The sequence below is a fragment of the Solea senegalensis genome, linkage group LG3 (assembly GCF_019176455.1).
Source record: "Solea senegalensis isolate Sse05_10M linkage group LG3, IFAPA_SoseM_1, whole genome shotgun sequence".
NCBI lineage: Eukaryota > Metazoa > Chordata > Actinopteri > Pleuronectiformes > Soleidae > Solea > Solea senegalensis.
This window is the reverse complement of record NC_058023.1, coordinates 6,334,871-6,360,295: the sequence shown is the minus strand read 5'-3', so window position 1 is coordinate 6,360,295 and position 25,425 is coordinate 6,334,871. Positions and strand designations below refer to the sequence as shown.

Below are 25,425 nucleotides of genomic sequence, written 5' to 3'. Positions count from 1 at the left end.
ATTTGGGTGCCTAACTTGGGTCCCCCTTTGTACACAGGGTCAATCACTTGAGACCGTAGGTTGTAGGGAGAGGTGCGGTATACTGTTAAAAAAGGACTTACTTGTTTAAAACTGCTTGTGTGTACAGAGTCTGTCATTTCCTCATATATCCTTTGCGATGAGCTGCAAAAAAGAGCATTTCAATTTTCAGTCACTATCAAAACACAAAGGGATAGCTAAACAGTATGCACTTTATGTTGCACACAGTGAAATTCCTTTGCACAAACAGTGGAATCCCTCTACTTGTGAAGTTTGTTGATTAATAAATGTTCACCACTTTAAAATCATATAAAATAAATCTTCTTGATGTCAGATGTCTTTTACATCAAAAGTATATGAACTATGTGCTACTATGTGAATGGAAGCATCCAGGCAAGTAGTTCACATTTTTAGTTTAGTTCAAATGTTTTTTCAGAGGAAATGCAACACATGAATTTGCTAAGAACAGCAAAAAAGCTGATGAATTGTCCTTAAATGCATGTTCTGGATTACTTACTATGCTGTTTCCATTTCTTTTTGTAACTTCTCTTTCTGAGCATTTCTAAGAAGGCCTCTGGAGTCTGTCTCTGGTCTTCCTGTTGTGTCGTGAAGCGATGACAAGCTGGAGGACAGGTCTTCTGCTGACACCATTGGGACATCTTGTCCGGAGCCAGGACTCCTACGTGAAGTCTCCGCGCGTCTGCTTGGCCGAGGGCTGTCAATGTCTTCATGAAGGGCAGAGAAACCTGTTAAAAGAATATAGAGCAGGTATTTAATATAGGAACATTTACAATAATAAATGAGACAAAATACATGCTCAGATATTCAAAACATATCCATATCCAACAATCCAAACAAAAAAAAACCAGTCATAAAAACAACATGTAATGACTATTACATGTTGACTATTATCATGACTATACATTACCTATACATTACACTTGCCTTTTTAAAACTTAGTGAATAGCTTTGATCTCATATGGAAGTCTATTCCACTCAAATGCTGCCAGTTATAGAAAGGTGTTTTTAAATCTACATGGCACGATGTCTGTAAAACTGCGTCTAGTTGAATAACCATTTGTTTCACCCACCATCTTAAATAATTGCCAAAATATCAAAGGCCATTTCCTTACAAGACCTTATGTCATCCTGTTTGCTACTGTCAACCATTTAACTCCATAAGTCGTGATGGGCCAATGTAGATCATGACGACTCTAACCAGTTTATTTTTGGGCTGTCTATAGTTTAGTATTGACACACTTGGAGTAGTGCTGTACCAAGTAGTGCAGGCATAATCAAAGTGTGGATGAAGTAAAACAGAGGCTAGCATTTTCAGAATGTTTTTTTCCTTGTGAGAACCCAGTAAAGTGACTTATGCACCTTCACTGTGGTCAAGTGCTATGGTTCGTTCAATTTCTGCATAGGTATGTGATGATGTCTCCTCCTGAGTGGACTTTGTTATTTTGGTTTCAATGAGGTGAACGATATCCATTCGGTTGATCTTTGTCAGCCTTTTGATGAGAGATGTTTCTGTTGAAGCAAAGACAAAAAAAAAAGGTCAACTTTATCTCAACTAGAGGTTTAACTTTAAATTCTCACAAGACCTTTTTCTAAAAATCCTATTCATCGCTGACCTGCGGCATGTTTTCCTTCCCTCTCTGCCCAGTGTTTCAAAAGAGCATGACTCTGGTCTTGCAGTGAGTTGGGGTTTTCGATCCTTATCAGGTTGATCCTTTCCTCACTGAAATCAAGCTCTCGTGCCAACTCTACGGAGAGAAAAGAAGATATATAATGAGTACATTTTAAAATAAATAAGCAAGATTTGAAATGATGTGTCAGAGTCTGCCAAATGTTAAAGCTAGGATCAGTAAGCCTGGAAAAGCTGCAGAGAGAAAAAAATCACATCTTCCCTTTAGCCATCTTGTCAAAGCTCTGTCCCCAAAACACTTCCATGACTAATTTGTGTACTTTGTATACTTGTATACTGTATATACTGTTTCCAAGTGTTCTAATTTAAACGTTTGGTTGTATTTATCATAGTATTACTATAGCTACTGACACCGTTTGTGCTTTTTTTTTTGCTTTATCAGTGGTAATCAATGTATGAGATTTCAACAAATAAGATAAATGTGTTTTAGGATGAAAATGAACCCAGCTTTAAGTAACAATGTAGTTTGAGCATTTGGCAGTCTGAACACTTACTGCTACAAAGAGAAGACTCACCCGTCCAGCTGAAGCCCAAGTGGTCAGCTATAATGGCCAACCGTTCCTCTCTACTCTCTGCTTCATCCTGTGGGTCTACTGCAAATACCACCAGACAGCCATGAGCGGTCACAGCCGCAAGATTTACCAAATAAAGACAAATTCACAAGCAATATCTGCTAGAAACTTCACTGGCTTTCTTTGTGTTATTCACCGTATGGTTTTATAAAATGTAATTCCTTATAGACTGGGACTAGTAACTATCATGACTCTATGTAACAGATAACAAAAAAAAGTACATTTCAACTGTTGTAAAAGTATTGATAGTACATGTGCTTGGTCAGATAACTACACTTTAATCTTTAAATGTTTTAGGTGCTAGGTTTCCATCTAGCCTTTAGGTCAATCTTGAGATTTTCTACACACATAGAGGAAAAGAGACATTACAAACATCTCAAACGACAAAGCAACATGGATTCTTCAACTACAACAGGGAAAACTACAAGAGACAGAGAGGCAGCATCATTACAGCTATTGTACTAGTGAGGCAGAAGAGATAGAGAATAGCCCCTTATACTGGGGGATACCTTGACTTTGGAATGTATCATCTGGAATTCGCTGCATCTGTGTCTCAACAGGGTCGTCCCACAGTGGCCTAATAGGAAAGACGTCTGCTGAAGGAGGGAACTGCATCTCAGAGAAAGTTTCCCTTTCTATTATTGACTGATCAATGAGACTGCTCTCATCATCTGAGTTGGTGGCTGTAACCTCTTGTTCATTCTCTTTCCCTGTCTGTGCCAACCTTGCCACAAGTTTTGCTGCCTCATCGCTTATCTCCTCAAAAAAATCCAAAGACTTTTTGCATGGCTCCCTTTTTTTCTCTTTAGTGGGTGCTGGTGCATGAGGTGAATGAGATGACTGAACACTTTTGCCCCGGACTGGCAATCTGGATTGAAATCCTTTAGATTTTGCTGACTCTACACTCAAGGGACGACCCTGTTCTTTTTTAGCAGTGGGCCTGGTAGACTCCCCTTCACAGAAGCTCTTGGCTTTGAAAGAAGTTTTCTTGGTTTTGACATTCACAGAGGGACCTGCATCTGTCTCAGATTTTCTCCTTGTATCCTTTTTCACAGGGACTTTCAGCTTTTTCTCTTGGGTAGATTCAACACGTTTGACAGAGGAATCAGGCTTGGGAGTGCTAGCTTTGATGGGAATTCTAGATTTAGAATCAGATGTAAAGGATGCCTCTTTTTTAAGAGTGGTTGAGGAGGAGGTTGCTTTGGATTGAGAGGGAACTGTGGATTTACTCCTAGGGGTAGATTTGGCTTGTGATTTGGCTGGAGTCTTTTTAATGCTACTGGAAGCATTTTGTTTTGATTTTCCTGTTTCTGTTGGTTTAGGTGTGTCTACCACCTGTGGCTCTTCTGGAGAGGAGTCAGAAGACTCTTGGCCCTGCTCAGAGTAAACAGATCTGGTAACTGTAGATTCTGCTGTCTGTACATTTGTTATCATTTGGTCACAGAAACTTGTGTCTACATCTAAGGACCCTTCATTTACAGGTTTGTCTGTTTTGGTATCTAGACCTTCTGGGGATGTCTGATCTTTCTTTGAAGAAGCTGAAATGCCCATTTTAGGGATTTTAGATTTGGAAGCATCAGCTTTAGATGCTGTATGATCGCTTTCAGGGGGAGACTGAGGCTGAGAATTTGTTGTTTCTTTGGATTTTTCTTCTTCCTCGATCTTAATCTCCAGTGTTAGATTGAGACCAACTTCAGGTTCTGCTGCTGGTCTCCTACTTTCTTCCCTGGCCTCTTCTAAGACAGGCTCCTCTAAAGGATGTTCACCTATCTGGAAAAAGGCAAAACCTCCGCCCTCTTCCTCGTAGCTCCTCTTAGTCATGTCAATAGCGCCACTTCTGGTCATCTCAAAGAGCTTTCCTTCTTGGAAAAGAAAAGGGTTGGGCTCACTGGTGGGAGTGCTCTCTTCTGTTGGTGTTCTACCAGGTGTTGTGTCTGGAGTTACTTGCGCAGATTGACGGTCCACTGCTAGATTCAATATCTTCTGTTCCTCCTCTTTGACACGAGCTGCAAAAGTGGCATCATCCTCCCGCATGGCAGACCACGAGTCAGTATCTACCTTTGCAGTGACACCTTTTGACTCAGTTCTGGGCGGCCCCAGTGCCTCGTCATCTTCTTCTGTGTCTTCGTAAATACACACCTCTGATTTAAACATTTCCTGTGTTTGATGTGTGGCAACACTTGAACTAAGTCCAGTTTCTAGTGCTCCTGTTTGTCCTCTGTGATCTCCTTTTATTTCATCTGTTACATTACTACCAGTTCTTAATGTACCAGTCTGAAGCTCGCTAACACCTAACTCTCCTTTGTTTTCCCTTGCATTCCTTAAGCACTCCTCTTTTTGCTCATCAGTCTTGTTTTCAATATTTGATCTAACATGTGCCTTTTCAGCACTAGAGTCTTTATCAGACTTTGCAGATGGTGAAAGTCTTTGTTCCTGTGCAGATTCCAGTTTGCATTTTGAAAGCTGCTGGTCTGAGACAGAGTGAGGTCCCTCTGAAGTGACACTGGCTGTTGTGTTCTTGACCTCTTTGCAGTGGGATTCCTCATGCAAACCTGCTGAAAAAGGAGAGGGAGGTTGTACTTTAATATGGGGATCAACACAGAGAGCTAACTTTGATTCCTCTGTGGGTCTATCAAACCCACAATCACTTGTGGGCTCTAATGCTTCATGTCTGTCATCCCCTAATTTGGCATCTGCTGAAGGTAACAAATCTTTTCTAGAGTGCTTTTTGCTCTTTGCTTCTTGTTCCATTTCATCAAATGTTTTTATTTTGGCTGCCATCTTAAACATTTCTTCCTCTGGAGTAATTTTTCTCTTAGCTTCATAGCAGTCCTCTTCTTCTGGATCTTCAGGGATGACAGATGGTTTGGATGGAACAGAAAGGAATGTATGGTCAGGGGGTCTGGGGTTTACCTCATAACTTACCTCTTCAGAACTAGGAGTATCAGGGGAGAGGGGACTCTTACCAGAACTTGTCATCTGAGATGTCTGCTCACAACTGTCATCATCAGCACTAGCCTCACGGTCTCGAAGCAGCCTACTACGTAAAGCATCTTGAGGGAATTCTGTTGCTTTGGTGGGCTCTGGTTGGCTCGAGGATTTACTAGGTAGACCTAGTGATGACGGAAAGAAAGGGTGGCCTCTTTGCTCTACAGGGCTGCTCTCTAAGGAGTCACGAGGCGGTGATTCCTTGGTTGGGCTAGGTTCAATTGAGTCGGGGGATTTATGGGAGGAATTTTCTTCCATGAGTGGACTACCATCTAGAGAGTCTCTGTGGCTTATTGTACAAGAATCATCAGCAAATGGACTGAGAGCATCTGAATCTTGTTTTAATGACAGATCTATGTTTTCTTGATGCAGAGAAGAGGATCTATAGTCTGGAGAACCAATTAAGGGCAATGTTAACTGATGACCAGGGCTCTCATCATCACTAAGAAAAGATTCTACAGTCTCTGAAATTCTTTTTGTAAGCTTTTGAGGTCTAGATGGCTTAGACTCACTCCTCCTATCATACAAGGACTCACTTGTAGTGTGGTCATCTGCAGCCTGGCTGGAAGAAACAGGGAGGGTCAAATCTGTAGATGGTTGGTCTCCAGTGGCCCCTACACCAGAGTCTCCAGACTTCTCTGTGCCTTTATTTAGTTTTTGGACTGTTGTGGTAGCTTGTGATGAAATTGTGTGCTGTCCAGTTTTGGGAGAAAGACACGGACTTTCAGGACTTGTTCCAGGAGTGGCCAAACCCTCATGTTTGTAGCTGTCCTCTGAGCTTAGATGAGGGGTTCCATCTCCAGAACTAGCACTTAGTGAGTCCGCCGCACCCTCATGTTTTAGACTGTCAGAGCTGTCATCAAGGCCACCACTTCCAAAGTCTACAGTTTCAGTCAGCTCTGAATGGGCAGGAGCAGCTGCCTTAGTTTCTTTTCCTCTGACTTGCGGCATGGTCTCTTTTTTGCGAGGTTTGGAATCCAAAGATGCTTCTCGCTCTTTAGAGCTTGTTGCTTTGGTCACGGATTTTGAATGGATGGTTTCAGATTTTGAGGTTTTCTCTGCTCTTGGTTTAGTGGATGTTTTGACCTCAAACAGCCCAGACTTTTTTTTCGAGGGGTCCTGCCCCGTTTGGAATGCTTGCATTAATTCTTTAACTGACATTGTCTCCTCAAGTTTTTCAGATTCAGATTTGGGGGATTTAGGGGGCCCCTGTTTTGATTTAGGGCTTTCTTTGGCTTTAGGAGAGGATTTGCCCACAGCAGGCAATAATGAAGGCTTGCTTCCAGTGACCTTTTTGCTCTTCTGCTCTGCTTCTACTTTCTGTTGTAAAGCTTTGACTTTGTCCTTTATTGACCCAATGGGAGTTTCTTCAACAAGTGGGGACACAGGTGATGCTGGCCCAGGAGCTGCTGGCACACTTAAGCGAGCACCTGTCTCTGTTGATTCTTCTGCCTGCCCCTGGTCTTTTCCCTTCTTTCTCAGTGGTTTTTTAACATCACCAGCAGTGTTTTTGTCATGTCCTTTGGTCGGAGAGGTTACTTTTGAACTTTTTCTTAGGACAACATCCGTAAATCTTTCTTGGGTGGCTGGTTCTTTCTTAGGTTTTACTTTAGATATTACTGGTGCATCCAGGAGGTATTCTTTAAGATCACCACTGTCCTTTATGGCTTTAGGTCTCGGTGCCCCTCTGTTAGCTCTACTTTCCCTTAAAATAGGTTCTTGAATTTCTAAAGCTGCCATCTTTTTGGCTTCTTCTAGCTCACTGTTTGAGAGAAGAACCCATTCTTCCGACATTCTAGCTGCTTTTGCTGCCTCCTCTGCCACCTCACCCTCATATGTTCCACTTCTTAGTATCTCACTAACTTTCTCAAGGTCCTCTTTGACCTTCTCTAAGTCTTTCTCCATTATTTCTAAGGGTTCTCCAGAAATGTCCTCAGCCCCTTTCTCTAGACCACACCCTCCTAAGGAAGGGGATTTCTCTGTGGAGTCTGCAGTCAAGATGGCAGTCATTTTGATCAAATCTTGTTTCATCTCTGACACGTCGGATAGGAGGTCTGGCTCTCGAATCAGCTCTGATTTCAGGACTGATGACTCCGTCTCTTCATCTTCCATTTGGAAGAACAACAAGTAAGGAGTAAAAAAAATCAAAAATTCAAATGAAAGGAGACAGACATTGGAAAATGTGGTCAGGACAAGATTGGAGCACACTGCAGGGATTATAGGACAACAGGTTTTACAATGGGTGCTACATCAGGGGATCAGAGGATCTGGGCTTATACTTTGTTTTAAGGGTACTGGGTAAACCAAAAAAAAAAAATACTGATGGGAAAGGATATGAGCAGGAAATAACTTGCTTATACACGCAGCCAGCACACCCAAACTCACAAGACATAACAACAAAAACAAAAGTAAGAGAAATGAAAATAAAAATAACTTTATAATATTGATGGAAACCATCTGACCAAGAAACACATACAATGGAAAAAGGGACAATAAAAGGAAACAAAGACAAATCAAAAATATCTCAAGATTGCTCAGATGACATGACAAATGTCAACGTAACAAGAAGCCAAAATGGATGAAAAACTAATAAAAAAATGCTACTTGTCTATCAAAGAAAGCCAGTGATAATTTACAACAGAAAATGACATGTACAACATACAATCATTTGACACAGTACAAAGGAAAATCTCAAGAGGATGTGGGATATTTGGAATACTATTACTACTAAAGATTATAAGGAATATTGAAACACGACAAAACAGTGCACAAAACCATAACCAAAAGGTGCTATGTGGGGGACATTACAAAATATAAAGCATGGCAACTAAAGAATAGACACACAAACGTTGTTAAAACTACAAACCATTAAATATTGTCATACAGACACACAAGCACACGCATACACATGTATGTAAGGCAAGTTATTTCCATGCAAAGCAAAGGGAGGTGCTGATGAAGAGGTCCTGGTGAGGAGTGAATGGAGTCATAGAGAATATGATCTGGTTATGATCAAGAGCTGTGTGATTATAAGGCGTCCCGGATTATAATGTGGTCAATATTCATTAAACTACTATTATGTTCAACATCTCTATAAATTATTTTTACAATGTGAATAAGTGAAATTCACAAGTGTACTGTTACTGCCTGTTTAATTTTTACACTGTTATATGAACAAGGTGAAGAGAGTAGAAGGACTTGCTTTACCAATATACAAAAGGACTTTTCTTTACGAGGAATACTACTGTAGTATTGTGGTCTCTAATGTTCTGGAATTGGGTGTCAGTGTAATCACCAATACCCAGTTTCAAGAAGCACATATCAGAGCAAGCGACTCATGTTTCAGATTTTGGTACAGCAAGGCACAAACTGAGGAAGGGGGCAATAGTATCACCAGATAAAGTCCAGATTTGCTTCTATGATGACATTTCTGATGCTACCTGTACTCTAAATGATGGTGAGTGCATGGGATTGTGTCACACATTGAGTTCAGTGGGTGTGGTTTAAATCAACAGGACACTTTAACCCATACTAATTCTAGTAAGCCATCAAATGTTAGATTTTGACAAAATCAAATGAGCAGAAATCAGGTTAACTTGGATATTTGGTCAGAGTTCTGACTCTTTTAAACTACAAACATTTTTCCTGTTCTTTTGTGTTGTCCACAGTTGAATAAGTAAGTAAAAATGCTAGTGTTTCTATACTTTTAAATTTAGCCAAATTGTTTAAATATCCCAAATGTTTTGGAAGCACTCAAGTAAAAGCGCAAAAATGATGCAACCCCACATGTTAGCCATGACAAGAGGCCACAATCATTACCACTGACCCATTAATACGAACAAGTCTACGGTTCATGTACATACGTAGATGGCACTGTTTGACACCTTTCTTCACACATCCAATCTCAAATTGTGAAGAGGAGAGAGTTAAATTGATGAGCGATGTTGAAACAGGTGTAAAATCAGAACAAAAAAAGAGAGCAAAGTAAAAAGTGAAGTTTAAGCCTCAGGAGGAACAGAACATTGACATGAGGGCGGTGTGGGTAAGGCCTGTTTGTTTGTGTGACACGACAAAAATACAGGAAGCTTAAAGGACTTTGATTAGATTTATAGTCTAGAGTTAATCTACAGCGTATCAGTGTAATTATTCCTCTGCACACTAACTATGTTAGCCTGGCCATGTATCAGCCGTACAATATCAGTGCTATAGTTGCCATTCATTTAATTAACTAAAGGCCTCTTCATACTTTCCGCATTCTGCGTCCACAGAGAGTTACGCATTTCTATTTATACTAAAATGAAGGTCAACAGCGGTCTGCCTCGACACATGTGTACCTCATCCAACATTGTATTCCATTATATTATCCTACGGGACCACGTGTCATCGATGCATGGTCACTCATTTTTGGGCTGTGCGTGGACCGTCTTAGACATGACTGCATTTGCATCACGTGACTTCAGCTGATGCGGAAACTATGACTTGGCCTCAAAGCATGCAGTATTGTTAAAGAGCTTTGTTAAAGATTATAGCAAATTTAGAAAGGATAAAATAATCTTACATTTCTCTTGTATTCTGCCGTTCTGGAGAGAAATATGGAGAAAAGATTGCAGTTAGTCTCCTAACATTAGTTGCACGTCGCCCAACATCTACAGAAGTAAAAGGAACACACGGGACATGCAACACAATGGCATCACAATCTAATCTAAATCTAACTAAATGTAGCTAAAATCTGACTAAATGCAAACTATATTCATTGTTGGTGGTACAATGGTGGACAGGAAAGAGAAGCAGTAAGAAAAGCGGTGGCTGCTTTTACCTCCTCTTCTTGCTCTTGGTCTGAATCGGACTCCTTTTGTGAGCAAGAAGCAGCGAGAAGCAAAGAGATGCACAGATAGAAACAACAGCAACATTAATGGGAAGGGGAAAAAAGACAGAGGACAATGCATGGTTACCATAGCAACAAAGACAACATGTCAGTGTGATTTTTTTTGGGGGGTAAAAATCAAAGTGGTATTTAAAGCAGATTTGTTAAGCAAAGTCTAAATATCTTAAAAACTTGGTCCATTACTCTTGATCCTTTGGCATTAATACTTTTAATTCTATTATACTTATTGTCTGGTTAGAGGTGATCTATCTCATACGTTGCTTGCTGGGTGTCACTCAAACTAAAGGAGGAACAATTATTATGAAGCTAAGCAACATTAGTTTCCAGACATTTACACAAGTATGAATCATTTCTCAGAACAGGAACATAATGCAGGTTACATGTTGCAGTAATGGAGAAATGAGAAGCAGGTGATAGTACAAAGGCTGCAGTGCAACAACAACAACAACTTTTATGTTCAAGAACGAAGATAGAAGAGTAGTTTTTGAGAAGGACAACGGAGCAGAGTCCTCACCTTGCAATATGACGGGAGGGTGATGTTAAGGTTGCATATGGCATTCTGGGCAAGTGACCTGTAGTTTCTGGGTTCTTTCATAAAGGACAGACGGCCACACGGCTCCTGAGTGTTGTCTCTGATCTGCAACAAAACAAAAAATAAAATCAAAATGATCTGCTGCGGGCATTAAAGGCAGCGTAAAGGAATGGATCTTACTTTGATGAAGAGCGCGAGTCGGTTCTCCTTAAAGGCAAAGAAGCTGAAGAGATGATGCTGGCCACTTTTGGTGAGGGGGACGAGGTTTCCAAAGCATTCTGCATAGATAGGTTTTCCTTCCAGCACCTGAGGAAAAAAAACAACAACGATCCTTTAAATATCATGGTTAAATAATAACACAATTGACATAGACTAGGACCTTTAATTGTGGTTTTTAATTAGCCTATACCTTCATCACAGAAGTCGATATTCAGGGTCAATGTTACTGCAATATTCAACTACATATTCATAAAATCGCCCCTGTTGAAAGCTCCTGCCAAGCACAAGCATGATAGCAGCATGTACTGTAGTTCAAAGCTTCAAGCTGAAGGTGGCTCTCCCGATGAACTCTCAAAGAAAGCGTGTCGTTTGGCTAAGAGGGCTCCAGACGAGGACAGAGGTCATACTGGTGTGGCATCTCCACATTCCAAGAGCTATCTGACTACTTACTAACTTACATTATGTGAGCATGTGTACACACAATGGCACTATTATGGTCAGACCACTTCATGAGCTGTAGCGAAATGACAAAATGTTAATTTACATCCTATCTCATCTTAATTAATTAGCGCTTGGTGAAACCTTCGTCCCACGCGCTCCTCTCTCACCTCTACGTCTCGACTGCGCGCCACCTCGCTGAAGTTCTCCTGCTGCTCCAGGGTTTTGTCAATCTTGTCGTCAGTCATGCAGAAGCAGCGCAGGCGGGCTTCGATGGGGTCGTGGGTCTTGGCGAAGATGACGAACTTGGCCATGTAGGGGACGCAAATGATCTCGCGGTACACCTGCGTGGAGAAGTTGACAGACTCCTGGACTTGTCGACAGTCAATGAGCCAGAACCTGGAAATCAGTTGGGAAGTTAGAGAGAAAGAGTTTGTATTTTCTGCTACATGTGTAATAAAAGAGGCTAAATAATCTGTGTGTTACCTTGCAGACACGTTGGTGGTAAAAGAGACACAGTCGTTGATAAATGTTAAAGGAGTAGTTCCTGTTATATCCTCCCATTGGGCCGGCGTTGTTCCACCTACAAACATAAGATTGACATATTAGAACATGATTGGTTTAAGGTTTGTCTATGCATGGACCGATGTCTCCTCTCTGACCTGTGATACTGCAGAGGAGTCGTAAGGTGGGGGTGTCTCCTCCAAAACCGTTCAGGGCTGGGTCTGAGTTGCTCTTTGGGACAGGGATGGTCATGGTGATGGGCTTGTGGAATTTCCTCCTGCGTGGCTCCAGGGTGACGATGGGACTAAAGGTGGCCTTGTTTCCCAGGATCTTCCTCACGACGTCTATATTCACTGGCTGGGCCTAGAGGAGAACGTGGAAGATAATCGTCTGATCTCATGTCATGCGACGAACATGCTCTCCTGACTGAAATGTTGACGGCAGTAGTTTGTCCATTTTATTGAGCAGGAAATGCATCTCCTGAATAAAATTAAATACATTTGATTTCCCATTCCCTTGGTTTATAGTAGACCTGTTGCCAAGGAGATTACTGTTGGATAGCTGGAAATTAACTTTCAGCTCTAGCAATATTGACAGTCAGATCCTTTAAAGACAGTGTTAGATTAAAAAGACTTTTAAATCAGCAAAATAACTGATATTTCTTATAGCAGGTTGGAAGTTCCCAACAAATATTTGGCGATATCACAAAGACATTTTATGCAGATGATCCCCAGAAGAGGAATCCTTTTCACTGCAATCATTCCATGAGATAGACTTTTTTATAACAGTCATTCCCTGACTGTCTATCTAGCATGATCCTAGCTTCAGGCGTCTGTTGTGTATCACCCTAAAGAAGACCATCTCAAAATCAAAAGAAAACTCAAACTTGAAACACAATATGTCAATTACCTGCAGCCCAACCCTGATTCTCTTGGTGAGGGCTCCCTCGGGAAACACTGCCTGCACTTGAGGCACAACTGTGCTGCTCAGGATGCCTCCCTCGGGGCCGATCAAATTACTGTCCTGCTTGACGCGCGACACCACCGCAAAGTATTGTGGGAAGTCTCGGGTGATGATGCGGCAAATGCGCTTCCTCTCCAGCTCCTCCGGTGTGTCCAACTCTGGAGGACGGAAGGGAAAAAGACGGCGAACTGCATATTTAAGACCAGTGTAAAATAGACATTTAATAAGAACAATCATAGAGAGAGTAAGAGCTAAAAGCCTGTCTAAAAATATACATTTTTTTTAACTCTTTCTTAAGAGAATCATCAGACTCAAGACAGCGTAAAGGCGAGGGAAGTGCAGGTGAATCACGTCTACTATAGTATATACAGCAGTTAGAGACTGACCCTCATCCATGCCATTGAGTATCTGGTTGAGTTCCTCCTGTGTGTGTTCACAGTGATGCTCCTTCCAGCTCTCTCCTGTCTCGCTCCTCAGGATCACCAGTTCCCTCTCTTTGCCCCTCAGGGCAGCAAAGTGCGGGATCTCCACGATCACAGGGCTGGAGGAGGAGGAGGAGGACAGGACACGCACATATGTGAGCCAGTGCACAAAAAAGACAACACAGTGCACATGTCTGTGTGTATTATTACGTGTTGTGTAATTAACAGGGTTTTGAAACCTCTTTAAACATGTAATTTATGTGGATTTGGTGACTGTAATCCATTGATGACTCGTGGGATATTAAAGTGAAACAGTAGTTAAGTAGGAGAATTACTGTGCACACACAGATTGGATTTGTGCTTGCATAGGAGCGTATACATGTGTTGGTGAATGCGAGGGACATTTTAATGTGTTCTTTCTAACATTTTGCCAATTCTAATGTCTGCCTGAGCCATTTACCTAAATAAATGTTATTGTGTAGTGTCAATTTAATACTTACCTGTTGTATTTGAAGCACGACAAACAAGCTACAACACATGTCTATGGGAAACATGCTACACTATACTTCAACATGGGACAAAGACAACTATCGAAGCAGACCAGCTGATCGTTTCATGTGATGTTTACATGGTTGTTTGGCCATACAGTACCAAAAAAAAACAACATTTTGTTTGTTATAAATATACTAATTAAAGGAATACTTCACCGACTTGCATTTAGCTTTGTATTACTAGAATAGGGGTATTTTTGAAAAATTGTGCTTCCCAACCTCATTTTCCCCTGAGTCGAGAAATATTTTCATTCTTTTCTTTGTTACTTCACTCGGTGAAGTATTCCTTTAATAGCTAGTATTTGCCAGCTCGCTCTGCACTTTGGTTTTAATACATAAAACTTGATATTAAATAAGGGAAAACTTGGGGTAAAGCCACAACTAATTTGGCCAAATTCAGAATTTATACATATTTAATACATTATTGGAAATGTGTCTTTTGGTCAAGATGCCAATTACGTGATTCAAAGTCAAAAACAGTCCACATGCAGTTGAAATTGACTTTGTTACTCATATAGGCCACACAACCACTTAAATTCCACATGAATATTAACACACAAAGATTCATCTATTAAAAAACAAAACTGCATTGAAATAATAAAGAAATGGAGAAGGCGAAGCAGGAAACTGCAGCAAAAATAATGTCACAGCGACGTGATGTCTACAGTGAGACGGATAAAACAGGGTGCAAGACAAATTATCACAAGCATGACGACACAATGCGCACAAAAACAATATCAGGTGGAAGCACTGAGACCAGCATCCATGGATTGTTTCATATGCAAAAACCATTGATGTTTTCTTTTTTTTCGACCCTACCCAAGGAATTTTGTCCCCGGCGGGCCGAGCTGGAGGATTCTGCTAACCAGACTCTCCCCCTCATTAAGAGGTGGAGGGGCAGTGGGGAGGTGGAGTTTACTGTGTGATCGACCACACGTCCATACGCAGCAGTGAGGAAGGAAAGAGTACACACAGTGTGTTGGTCGGGTGTAAAATACAAAATCTGGGGGACAAATGTGCATTACTTGATGTACGGAGGCCAAAAAGAGCTCAAAATTGTATTAAAAGTGAATACATTACAAGAGAAATAAGTGGGAAAACATCTGTTGGATTAAAAAAAACTTTGAAAGTGAGTAGCTGGCTTCTTTATTCAGCCAATTATTAAATTAATTTGAACACACTAGGTCGCTACAGCTGTTGAAGTAAAGAAAGGTGATTTCCACAGCTGCAAATACACGGCAGGTGAGGTGTTTCTACTTCTAACAACCATCTTTAGGTAGATAAGTGACATTTTTCATCTTTGCTAGAGTTTCTGGACTGAAGAGCAACATAAAAGTACTGTATATCAGTATTTATGGTCGGGGGCGAACCTCAGGGGGAATATAATGTAAGTCATAAATGTGGGTTGAAACTTTTTATGCTCTACAGTCTCCATTATTGCAAGAGGCAACATATCAAACCAATCATGGTGCAATACAGCAGAGGCGGAGTTCATAAGAAAGGCTTTTTGCATTTACAGGTTAGGGATAAGGCTGAGAAGAGTTAGACTGCAGCTGTCGTGAAAGGAAACAGAACATGCTGAAGAGCAAAGATTGACTGTTCCCTGGCACTGGGAGAAAAGCAGGAGCAGATACAGAAACAGTTTTAGTAAGGCAGACGCAGGGGGAAATTAATCTGAAAGAAAAAAAAAAGGGGGCTGCAAGTTGTAAGCTTCTTATTAAAAACAGGTACAGCTCAGCCAACAGCCTGCAGATACAGCTAAAACCTCTTTCTGTCTGAAGAGGATATTTTACTGACGCATAGTCAGTGCTGACTGCGTAAGTCTGCAATTTCTAAAGAATATGTTCACTAGTTTATCCCGCTTTACCAACTGGAAACTGAAGTTTGCAATTCACTCTCTCTCCCACACCAAAGTCCATAGAAAAAGCTTTTTTTAGCTCTAGTGGACATCTAGTCTGGTGGTCTATTGCTGACTCATTTGGTGAGTTTTTGTCACTTAGCTAAACCTGAAAGAACAATTTACAATCACCAAAGCTACAAAATAACCCATTATAACTTCGCAAATGAAGCAGCACTGAATCAAAAACTCCTTTGTGCTGTGATGTCAAATCACAGAATTTCTCTGTGGATTTTGGTGTGGGAGAGCGAGCTGTTTCCAAAGCAACACAAACCTCATTTTTCCTGTTGGACAAGGCTGAACATTGAGGTAAAGCAGTTAATATATACTTATTATAGTTAATATGACACTACACATTGGATATTCCATATTTATAAGCTTCTGGTATGATTTTATTTCATCCTTCATCAAGATGACAGAATGAATGAATGCTTTTCATGTAGCCTTACCCGAGGAACTGGGCTCCTGACGGCCCCACCTCGATGAGCCTGCTGGCCAGGCCCTCGCCCTCCACCATCGGGGGCATGGTCGCCAAACGGTGCCTCTTCACCAGGCGACACGTCACCCGCGTGGGCGCGCTGCAGTTCTTGGGCGGAATGATGATGCGCAGGCCGTGTTGTCGGCAACCGCGCATGGCTCCGCCCCTGGCATCCACCATGAAGCTGACCAGGAAGCTGCAGTGGAACAGGGAGTTTTCCCAAACACAATTAGAGACATATCACTACAGTATGTGCATTAAGTGTTGAGAATAAAGACACCAAAGATACATGGATTGTATTACCAAATGCTCACAGTGATCATATTTCTTTTTAATAATAAAAATAAAAAAGACATATACACATACAGCTGATGTGAATGTCTTGTGTTTAAACAAGGTGGAGATTGACAGCTAATTTTTAGTTCTGGAAACAACAACTGACAAATCAATCTTCATGTAAAGATACAGTTTTTCACCATGGACAGTTTGAATGCACCAGAAAATGGCAGTGGAATGTGTATTTTGTTGTCAGCTGCTCCTTCTAGGATCAAGATATGCTGTCAGACTTAATGTTTGAATGTAAATTTTGATTATTTATCATTCATTGATTAAGAAAATGTACTATGTAATAATGCTGAAAGGCACACACTAAGGCAGCCACAGCTAGTCAGATCATCTCGAATGAAACGATTAAACCTGGCAATATACAGTAACTTTTGTGGCTTCTAAATATTTTGGTTTCTGTCTCCTCAACACAAAATGAACAAGAACAGCAACAGGACCGCAAACCTCATCAAAGTGCACAACAATATTTCACTTCATAGCTTCAGACTCCTTCACGTCACCCCACATGCAAAGTGGCAAATACAATAATACAGGGAATGGGGTGGAGGTGTGTGAGAGTGATGAGGATGATACCCAAGTCTGATATGATTGACAAACACAGTAATGATTAAAACACTTGTTATTGAATTCAGGGACACAAACTAAAAAACTGTTAGGGAGACAAAGACTGTTGTCTTCTTCTGCTGCTGAGTCTGTCATTATGTCCGTGTTTTGGCCAATGTACTGTACTGAAACACCTGAGTACACTGGTACTTTGGCATAGGTGGATATGTTAACGTAAGACACATACAATTCACAAAACACTGTGTGAAATTAAAGGTGCTATATATAAGTTTTTTGCTCAGCTGTTGTACATGAAGTGGGCGGTGCTGACAGTCGTTAATTATCAAGAGCTTCTGCCTTTGTTATGCTAGGCTACGCTCTCAGCAGACCAGTGCACAGGGTGGGAGCTAGCTGGTTAGCATGCTAAAATACACTGGTTTGTCCACCGCTATTGACTAATAATTGTATCTTGGAGAGAAAAGGAATAACACTTAATGAAGAACTAGCTTATGATTGTGCTAATGTTGGCTATTTGGCAAAAAACTTACATATAGCCCTTTTTAAAAAGGGTATCACCAACTTTTACCACCTCCTGACATCAAGTGTGTGGGATTTATTGGAAGAAGTGGACATTTAATTATGTGTTAATTGCTATATAATCACTTAAAATTACATTTGCCTGATTTCCATTAGCTCAGAATGAGACTTTTTAGTCAACATCTGGGTCTGGAGACATCGTAAGGACTACTTTTGGAAAAAACACAAGGCTGCAATAAACAAGTTCTCCACTAGATGCCACTAAATCCCACACACTGGGTCTTTAAATTTGAAAATAAAATACAATGAGGCAGTGTTGTTAAGGACAACAACAAACACACACACACACAAACACCTCTCCACCAGGAGAGCACACTGTGGAGGAAGAGGAAGAGATTGATGAGGATGGGGAGGAGTGTGATGTAACCAAGGTGCAGACGGTCACCTGCTGTGGTCTCCATGATCAGGGCACGGAGAGGAATGGCTAAAATAACCACATCAGAAGGAAAGGAATCAAAAGGTCAACCAGGAAGCAAGTGAGAGAAAGAAGAGAACACACAGCAACGTAAGCCTAACTCCAGCGAGCAGTTGACAGACCACATGCCAAATAAGAGAGTAAAGAAGAGGAAAATGAAAGAGAAATAAAGAGAAGAAAAAGGCAGTAATGTGAACTGTACATACGTTTTTATACTTAATTTATTGAAAACATACAGTATGATGCTTCCTTCACTTATTCAAAATGATACCACCACAACCTGGCATATTATTTGTTTATTAATTGTCACGCTTAATACATATTCATGAATTTAAGAGGTTTCATTTTACAAATCCACATCATCCCGCACACGTCATTCTCCGGTCACATATTTCAAAATAATACAAGTGTGCAGAAGGTTAATTATTCAGTTTTCTGACATTGTCTTTCACATGTTTTTCTATGTACTCACCCAGAGTGAATGGGGCTGGACGACAGAGCCACATTGTCCAGATTCTCAGTTCCCCAGCTCAGTCTGTACGACTCCCGCTCATTCTCCCTGCTCAGTGATGAAACCTGGAATAATAATATTAAAAAAAAACATAAACTATTAATGTAGGAATAATAAGCAAGGGTAACGACCTCATCATTTAGCTGAAGTCATTAAACCTGCTATGCAGTTAAAGCAATTGTAACCTTACACAAACACAATTATAGGTAACATATTACGTTTTGTCAATAAAGCCTTAAATGTTATGCACTGGAACTTTGTAAACTTGGTATTGTAGTTAAAGTGATGAGAACTAATAACTTAAAAGTATAAAGTATGACGTTTTACAGCACTTAAATAAACCACCATTGATACAAACAGTATTATTTTCACATGACTCTTAAATGAACCCGCAGTGTTGCTGTGACTGTGATGATCACACTGTACCTGGTGGCTGGTGAGCATCTCCTCCATCATGCCTTCGTGTTTGGGTGAGTAGTAGCTGTGGTGGGTGGGCGTGAACGACCTGTCCGAACTGCAGCAGAGATCAAAGAGAGAAAGAGGTAAAAGATCAGGAGAAACCAAAGCTTTTTGAACCACTCAATCAACACGAAGGAAACTGTACCTGCTGGCCAACATTCAACATAGCATTTGCATGGAAAAATAAAATGGCGATGTGTCACGAAACATCAAGGCACTGTTATGTGTGTTTAATAATAAAGGTTTTAGGTGCATCTTGAGATTTGTTTTTTCTTTTAAAGACATAAATAATATATTTGTGTTATGACGCACACTTGACATGAGTGATTGCTCATTAAGGACTCAAGAACTGTTCAAAAATTCAAAATGCTGATGCTAATTACCATGAATTTGAAATCAGAAAATGCCCAATTGAAAGTGTAAATAAATCTTAGAAAGACCTTATTCATATTTTCTTTGTCTGTGAACTTTGACATTCTGGTTCCTTTTATACTAAAAGGAGGGTTCTTTTTATTTCTTTATCTCTTTTTACTTATCTCTTTTTATCCAGTGTTTATCCTTTCATCTCACTGCTTTCTTCCTTCCTGTGTATTTTATTATGTATGTAAAAGCACTTTGTAAATTGCTGTTTTTAAAGGTGCTATACAAATAAAGCTTTACTTACTTACTTACTTACATGTGTACCTGATCCTTCACTCTATTCAATTTTAGTATATTGTACAGCCTGAAAGGTCAATGAGTACAGTCTGCGCTGTAACTTAACAGATTTACATATGTTGGTAAATATGAATCAGCCTTTAAAACTGGTTACTACAGTAGTGCTGGAGATTTACTAGGCCTCAGACACGGCCAGTGACAGCACATACCTCTTCATTCGACTATGGAGGCATGACAAGGAAGACCGACGATGAAGTATGAGCAGGAGAGGTGGCATAGCACACAAACACATACACAAATACACACAGTGAGTTGTTGCGTTCATAGGAAAAGTGTACACAGTGATCCATGAATCAGTAATTGGACAGGACTGTAACCAAACACACACGTCACCTATTGATTACTACACAAAATAGGATAGCGTGTGCCGGTGTTTGATCTCACCTGTCAGTGCGTCCGGCCTCCAGGCTGAAGCGGAGGTAGTTCATGCCGTCCAGATACTGTCCGGGCAGCGAGTCGTCTCCCAGCTCCCTGAGATCCTCGGCTCTGAGATACTCGCCTCCGTCGCCCGTCATCGTGTCGTCACCTGGAGAGAACGGGCGGACAAAAGTGTTAGATGAAACACAAAGGAGAGGAGACACAGGGCCGGATTATTTTGTTAACCACTGATATAAAACAGGCAACATACATGTTAGGAAATGTGGAAAAGAGTGCAAAAAAGTTCATTCTTAAACACTGAGAACACTTTGGAAAACTCAACTCACATTTCTGGGTAAGAAAATTCACCAAGAAATTAAAGGCTTCTATTCTGTCCATGTTTCCTGTCCGTAGAGAGTTGTGTACGTCCAATGTTCCTTTTCATTGTAAATTGAGGGTCCATGTTGGTTTGGCTTTTCATGTATATCTGATACTAGGTTCCATTCTATTCAAAACACACTGTCCCAGCTGGAGTTTAGGAGTCCGAGAAAACCAGACCATTGCAAACACATGGTCACATTTTCTGCAACACTGTCCAAAGTACTTGCAACACTAAAATAAATATCATTATCAGAATACTTGTGCTTTACAAATGCCATGTAACCTTGTCACGGCATTTACGATCGAGAAATTCACAAAAATATTTGAAAAATCGTCCATATAACAATGTTAAAGTAGGTTAAAACAACTTTACAACACTTTAAAGTTGAATGTGTTATCCACCTCCCGCCAAGCTTCATGAAAATATGTGTGATCGTGTTGAAAACCAAACCAACCAAATCTAACTAAAAACACAAGTGACTTTGTAAAAAGTAAACAGTTAGTATTTTTAGCATCTGCACAAACAGCATTTTTTGGGGTTAAATCACCACAACAACTCCTCACACAAAGCGACCGTGCTATATACCTTCCACATCCATGGAGTCGTCTGACATAACATCGTCATCATCGATGGGTTTCAGTGCTGAGGGTGGACGGCACAGTCACTTACTACCTCCTCCATTTAACCTCACGCTGTATTTGCCCTCATACGTCTAACTTTAAAGCTGCAGCAAGTGACTTTTAGTGTTTTTTGTTGCAGTGATTATGTTATAATTATGCTTCTGTTTAGTCTTCATCAACAGAAACTATATAACATTATGTGTTTAATGTGTCTTGGCTCTGTCAAGCACAACTATCAGTTTTGCGTTAGGGAGCTTATAGGCCGAACATTGAAATGGCTTGAGGATATGAGACATTTTAAATTCAAACATTACATACTGCAGCTTTAAATACACACTCATTTCTTTCGATCTCTATCGTCTACTCATTCTCCACATTCAGCTGTTTATCTTTAAATATTTGCTTCTCCTACTGGTCACAGAGTGTCCAGTGTGTTTGCGGCACGACTCACCCTCTTCATCGGAGACGTCCAGCACTTCAGTCATGGTCTCCGGCACGTTCAGCTTGTGTTTCTCCATCACCGTCTGGCAGCAGTGAACGGGAAACGGGGTTTCATTAAAAATGTGCTTTTCTGTCCATCGGACGGATGTTTTTGGAAGTTTGTTTGGCACTTACCGTTGTCGTGGTGATGATCTCCTCTGTGACGACCCTCAGCGTGTCCACCACAGAGATGTAGCCCAGCCGCCGAGCGATACCCAGAGCAGTGTTACCATTCTGGATCATAGGAATGGGAGAGGGAAAAAAAAAAAGGATGAGACGCTACAGTCTGTGTTTACTGTACGTGTGCTTGTGTTCTTGGGCGGATGAGAGTAGACGCACCATAGTGACGGCGTTGGGCTTGGCGCCGTATTGCAGCAGAATGTTGATGATGTGTGTGTTGCCTTGCTGGGCTGCCTGGTGAAGGGGCGTGTATCCATTCTGAGACAGAAAGAAACAACAATTGAGACAGAGACAGGTGTCTCCGGGATCATCTAGCACAAACTGCCTGCTGCTGCTGCCGCATCCTCACCACACGCCTCTCACTGCCGAAGCAGGGGAGCCTGGGAGGGCAGGAAGAGGGAGGAGAAGCCAAACTGCCCCACCTGTAAGGCTCAAAGCAGCCCCGCCTCCTCTCCCCCCTCAGCCCCACACAGCCGTTGTCCACTACGGCTCACTCATGACCACCGTAACCACTCACGACTCAAACTCAAAGCCGTAAGTGAGCTAGGTAAGTAACACAACATATCCATCCTTTTTTTTGTAATTTTAGTTGGCTCTCACTTTCACAAAAGACAGGTATTAGCTACAAATATTTACATCAATAAGAGTGTTTTCCTTTAATCTTTTTACCTTTTTCAAAACTTCTAGTCTTCCTAAACCTTTCATTTCATTTAAGCTCTTTTTTGGGGGTTAGGGTTTTAAATGCTCCTGTGCCCTGCATGATATAGGCAAAATCTTCTTCTACATTAACATTTCATTAGATTGTTAATTACCCATATTGCATCTAGAATAATGATATTTAATAATTTATGCCACATATGAAGCTGCTAATCTGAATGCTCCTGTACAACCCCCGAGCTTCAGTACCTTGGTCTTGGCGTTGACACTGGCTTCATTCTGAAGGAGGAAGCTGACCATCTTTGCGTTGCCATAGTGACACGCTACAATCAGTGGAGTGTATCCCAACTGCAAATAAAAAAAGCAAGCAATCAATCACAAGTGACACAAAATACAAGCAAAATAGAGCAGAGTAATATAAGTGTGCATACTTTGGTCTGCTGGTCGAGGTTGGCTCCGTTTTTGGAGAGGATCTCAGCAACAGCCACTTTGTCTTCCTGTGCTGCCAGATGGAGAGCAGTCAGGCCGCTCTGCATGACACACACACACACACACAGTTATTATATTAACAACACAACATATTTTGTAAATTTGTGGGATGTGATGTGTCACGGATGAAATGACCATGTTCTTTCATTAACAAGTGTAATATGTCCATTATTTGTCATATTAGTGGTTGTAAATTTAAATTACATCTTAAAAAAAAAACACTTTCATTTAGCTTTAAATACCTGCGGTAAAGAGCAGATCATTTGTATTTCCATAAGGGCTGAACAAATTATTTTGGATGAAATTGTGATCCTGATATCAGAGAGATATCATGGTCATTTTTACACCACAATTCTCATTTTCATTTGAAAAACATATTCAAATGATTGCTGTGTAACGTTTTCAGCGATCTTTACAATATAATGTGTATACTGTTTAGCCCTAATTCCAATGGACGGATTTTTCTCATCCCTCTAAGGCATTTAAGTTCTCTTCCAAAAAGAGGAAAGAAGGTGGACACTGTTTGTTACAATCTCGACACTGATTGACTTTCGTGATGTTGCCTCGTGATATTTTTTTTCCAAGATGACAGATGTGAAATCAGCCAAATAAATGGAAACAACACAACTTTTGTATCTTAGCAAAATTGGACTTGTTTGCTATGTTATTTCTATGCTTAAAATACTTTGCATTGGGTGTTTATGGACCATTTCGGTTACTTTCTATCGACCGAACCGAGACCCTGGTCTCTACAGTACCTTGTTGGGCACGTTGACCTGAGCTCCCTTGGCCACGAGCAGCGCGGCCATGTCGGCGTGACCCTCCTGCGAGGCCAGATGGAGCGGGGTGACGCCCTGCTTGGTCAGGATGTTGGTCTCGGCGCCGTACTGCAGCAGAACCGTGGCGATTTCCATCTGGTTCTTCTTGGCCGCGATGTGCAGAGGAGTGTAGCCGTTCTAATCGACGAGGACGATAAGAGAAAGAAAATGGAGTTCAGTTTCAGGTTTCAGGTTTGGGTGTCTTGTTTCATTCAAAACAGCAGAGACAGCCAAAAAAAAAAGAAACATCTCCACATATTAGAAGCTTCTACGTCCAGGCACCAGCTTCTCCATCAGCACCAGTTTCTGTGGTCTCTCACCTTGGCCATAGTGTGGGGCGAAGATCCTTTATCCAAAAGCAGAAGCGCCACCTTCTGGTTATCGTAATGCGCTGCAACGTGGAGCGGGGTGAGGCCGTTCTGTGAGTGACGGACGGTGAGCGCACGAGAATTAAAGAGCAGCTAATGCAGTATGAAGTCAGTCAGTAACACCACACACACACACATATACAGAGTTTAATAATATTAACTGGGATAAAACTACACGTTAAGGTGAATTAATGTTATATTAGACAACAAAAGCAGGAAGGTTCACTGGGCTGGTTCTTAACATGACATTAGGAGGAAACATAAAGAAAAAAACAATATAATCTTGACGTAAAGAAGCTTATGTTATCTTTTTTTTTAATCCTGGAATGAATTAATCCAACAACAAGGGACTGATTTTAATTTTTATTTCATTCAAACTAGGCTTACCGGGACTCTTGTAGGCAATTTAACCTCAATACAGAAACACAGCAACACAGCATTTCAATGAATACACTCTTTACATGCAAGAAGAGAGTTCACTGAGGGGTTCACATTCAGATGAAACTTCTTTTGTATGTAAAAATTAAGACACTAGACACAGGTGCTCTGACCAAATGAAGTGTGACAAAGAAAATTTTTTAGCATATTCACGTGTGGTATATCTGGTAAATCATCTTAATCTTCTCTATTTATTTGATTTGACTTGGAACTTGCTTGATTTAAAGCAGGGACTCGACTTGACTTGTTTGATTCTTGAAAGAAAGACTTCAGACTTGCTTGTGACTTGCATTGTGAGTAAACTAGCACTTAGGTTCCCATTGCTTAGTAATTATAGATGTAACAGGAGCTTTTCCACACGTTTTTGAGATGTTGCCTCTGAAAAGTCCCTTTAACATCTCTTAACACTACAAGAATCTCAGAATCCACACTAAGAATAGTGATATAATATAACAGTTGCTTACCTTTCCAGCAGAATCAGGTGGAGCGCGGCGCTGGAGCAGAAGTTTGGTCACATCCAGGCTTCCATACTTTGAGGCCACATGCAGGGGAGTGAAACCTTTCTGTGGAGAGAAAAGGACACAGAGAGAGGCGAGTCAGAGTGTTTCTATTAATAAAAATAAACAAAAAAATAACCAGAAGTCATGAAGGACACACTTGTAGGACTATATGTTCTCAAAGCAAACATCAAGTCCTCATGCTCCAATTGTTTTATTTGCACCAGCAGAGGGGGCACTTTAACTGTTTTTCAAAAACTGAAACCACATGACCAGTGTGTTGTGGCTCAGCCCTGCCCATGGACGAGCAGCTCTTTGTTTATCCTGCTGGATTATAACTGATGAAACGTGTGTTCAGACAAAACAATAAAAGACAA

At 40.9% G+C, this 25,425-nt stretch overlaps 1 protein-coding gene across 30 annotated transcripts in view; it reads right to left on the bottom strand.

Moving 5' to 3' along the window:
• ank2b (ankyrin 2b, neuronal) overlaps window positions 1-25,425 on the bottom strand; it is a 138,822-nt gene that overhangs the window by 18,639 nt on the left and 94,758 nt on the right. For 9 of the 30 annotated variants that reach the window (XM_044021160.1, XM_044021159.1, XM_044021164.1 and 6 more), the window contains 30 exons: window positions 25,016-25,114; window positions 24,066-24,164; window positions 23,686-23,883; window positions 22,870-22,968; window positions 22,688-22,786; window positions 21,941-22,039; window positions 21,737-21,835; window positions 21,573-21,645; window positions 20,147-20,288; window positions 19,912-19,923; window positions 19,013-19,100; window positions 18,548-18,651; window positions 18,046-18,084; window positions 16,147-16,371; window positions 14,620-14,718; window positions 13,214-13,368; window positions 12,774-12,985; window positions 12,023-12,227; window positions 11,847-11,943; window positions 11,531-11,759; window positions 10,884-11,009; window positions 10,686-10,808; window positions 10,103-10,135; window positions 9,845-9,866; window positions 2,808-7,391; window positions 2,242-2,319; window positions 1,653-1,784; window positions 1,399-1,548; window positions 536-764; window positions 102-162 (listed from right to left, as the gene is read on the bottom strand). In XM_044021160.1, coding sequence (XP_043877095.1) covers window positions 102-162; window positions 536-764; window positions 1,399-1,548; window positions 1,653-1,784; window positions 2,242-2,319; window positions 2,808-7,391; window positions 9,845-9,866; window positions 10,103-10,135; window positions 10,686-10,808; window positions 10,884-11,009; window positions 11,531-11,759; window positions 11,847-11,943; window positions 12,023-12,227; window positions 12,774-12,985; window positions 13,214-13,368; window positions 14,620-14,718; window positions 16,147-16,371; window positions 18,046-18,084; window positions 18,548-18,651; window positions 19,013-19,100; window positions 19,912-19,923; window positions 20,147-20,288; window positions 21,573-21,645; window positions 21,737-21,835; window positions 21,941-22,039; window positions 22,688-22,786; window positions 22,870-22,968; window positions 23,686-23,883; window positions 24,066-24,164; window positions 25,016-25,114 — 8,010 coding nt within the window. The remainder of the gene's footprint in view (window positions 1-101; window positions 163-535; window positions 765-1,398; window positions 1,549-1,652; window positions 1,785-2,241; window positions 2,320-2,807; window positions 7,392-9,844; window positions 9,867-10,102; window positions 10,136-10,685; window positions 10,809-10,883; window positions 11,010-11,530; window positions 11,760-11,846; window positions 11,944-12,022; window positions 12,228-12,773; window positions 12,986-13,213; window positions 13,369-14,619; window positions 14,719-16,146; window positions 16,372-18,045; window positions 18,085-18,547; window positions 18,652-19,012; window positions 19,101-19,911; window positions 19,924-20,146; window positions 20,289-21,572; window positions 21,646-21,736; window positions 21,836-21,940; window positions 22,040-22,687; window positions 22,787-22,869; window positions 22,969-23,685; window positions 23,884-24,065; window positions 24,165-25,015; window positions 25,115-25,425) is intronic. The other 21 variants (XM_044021167.1, XM_044021168.1, XM_044021170.1 and 18 more) reach the window with 16 other exon arrangements.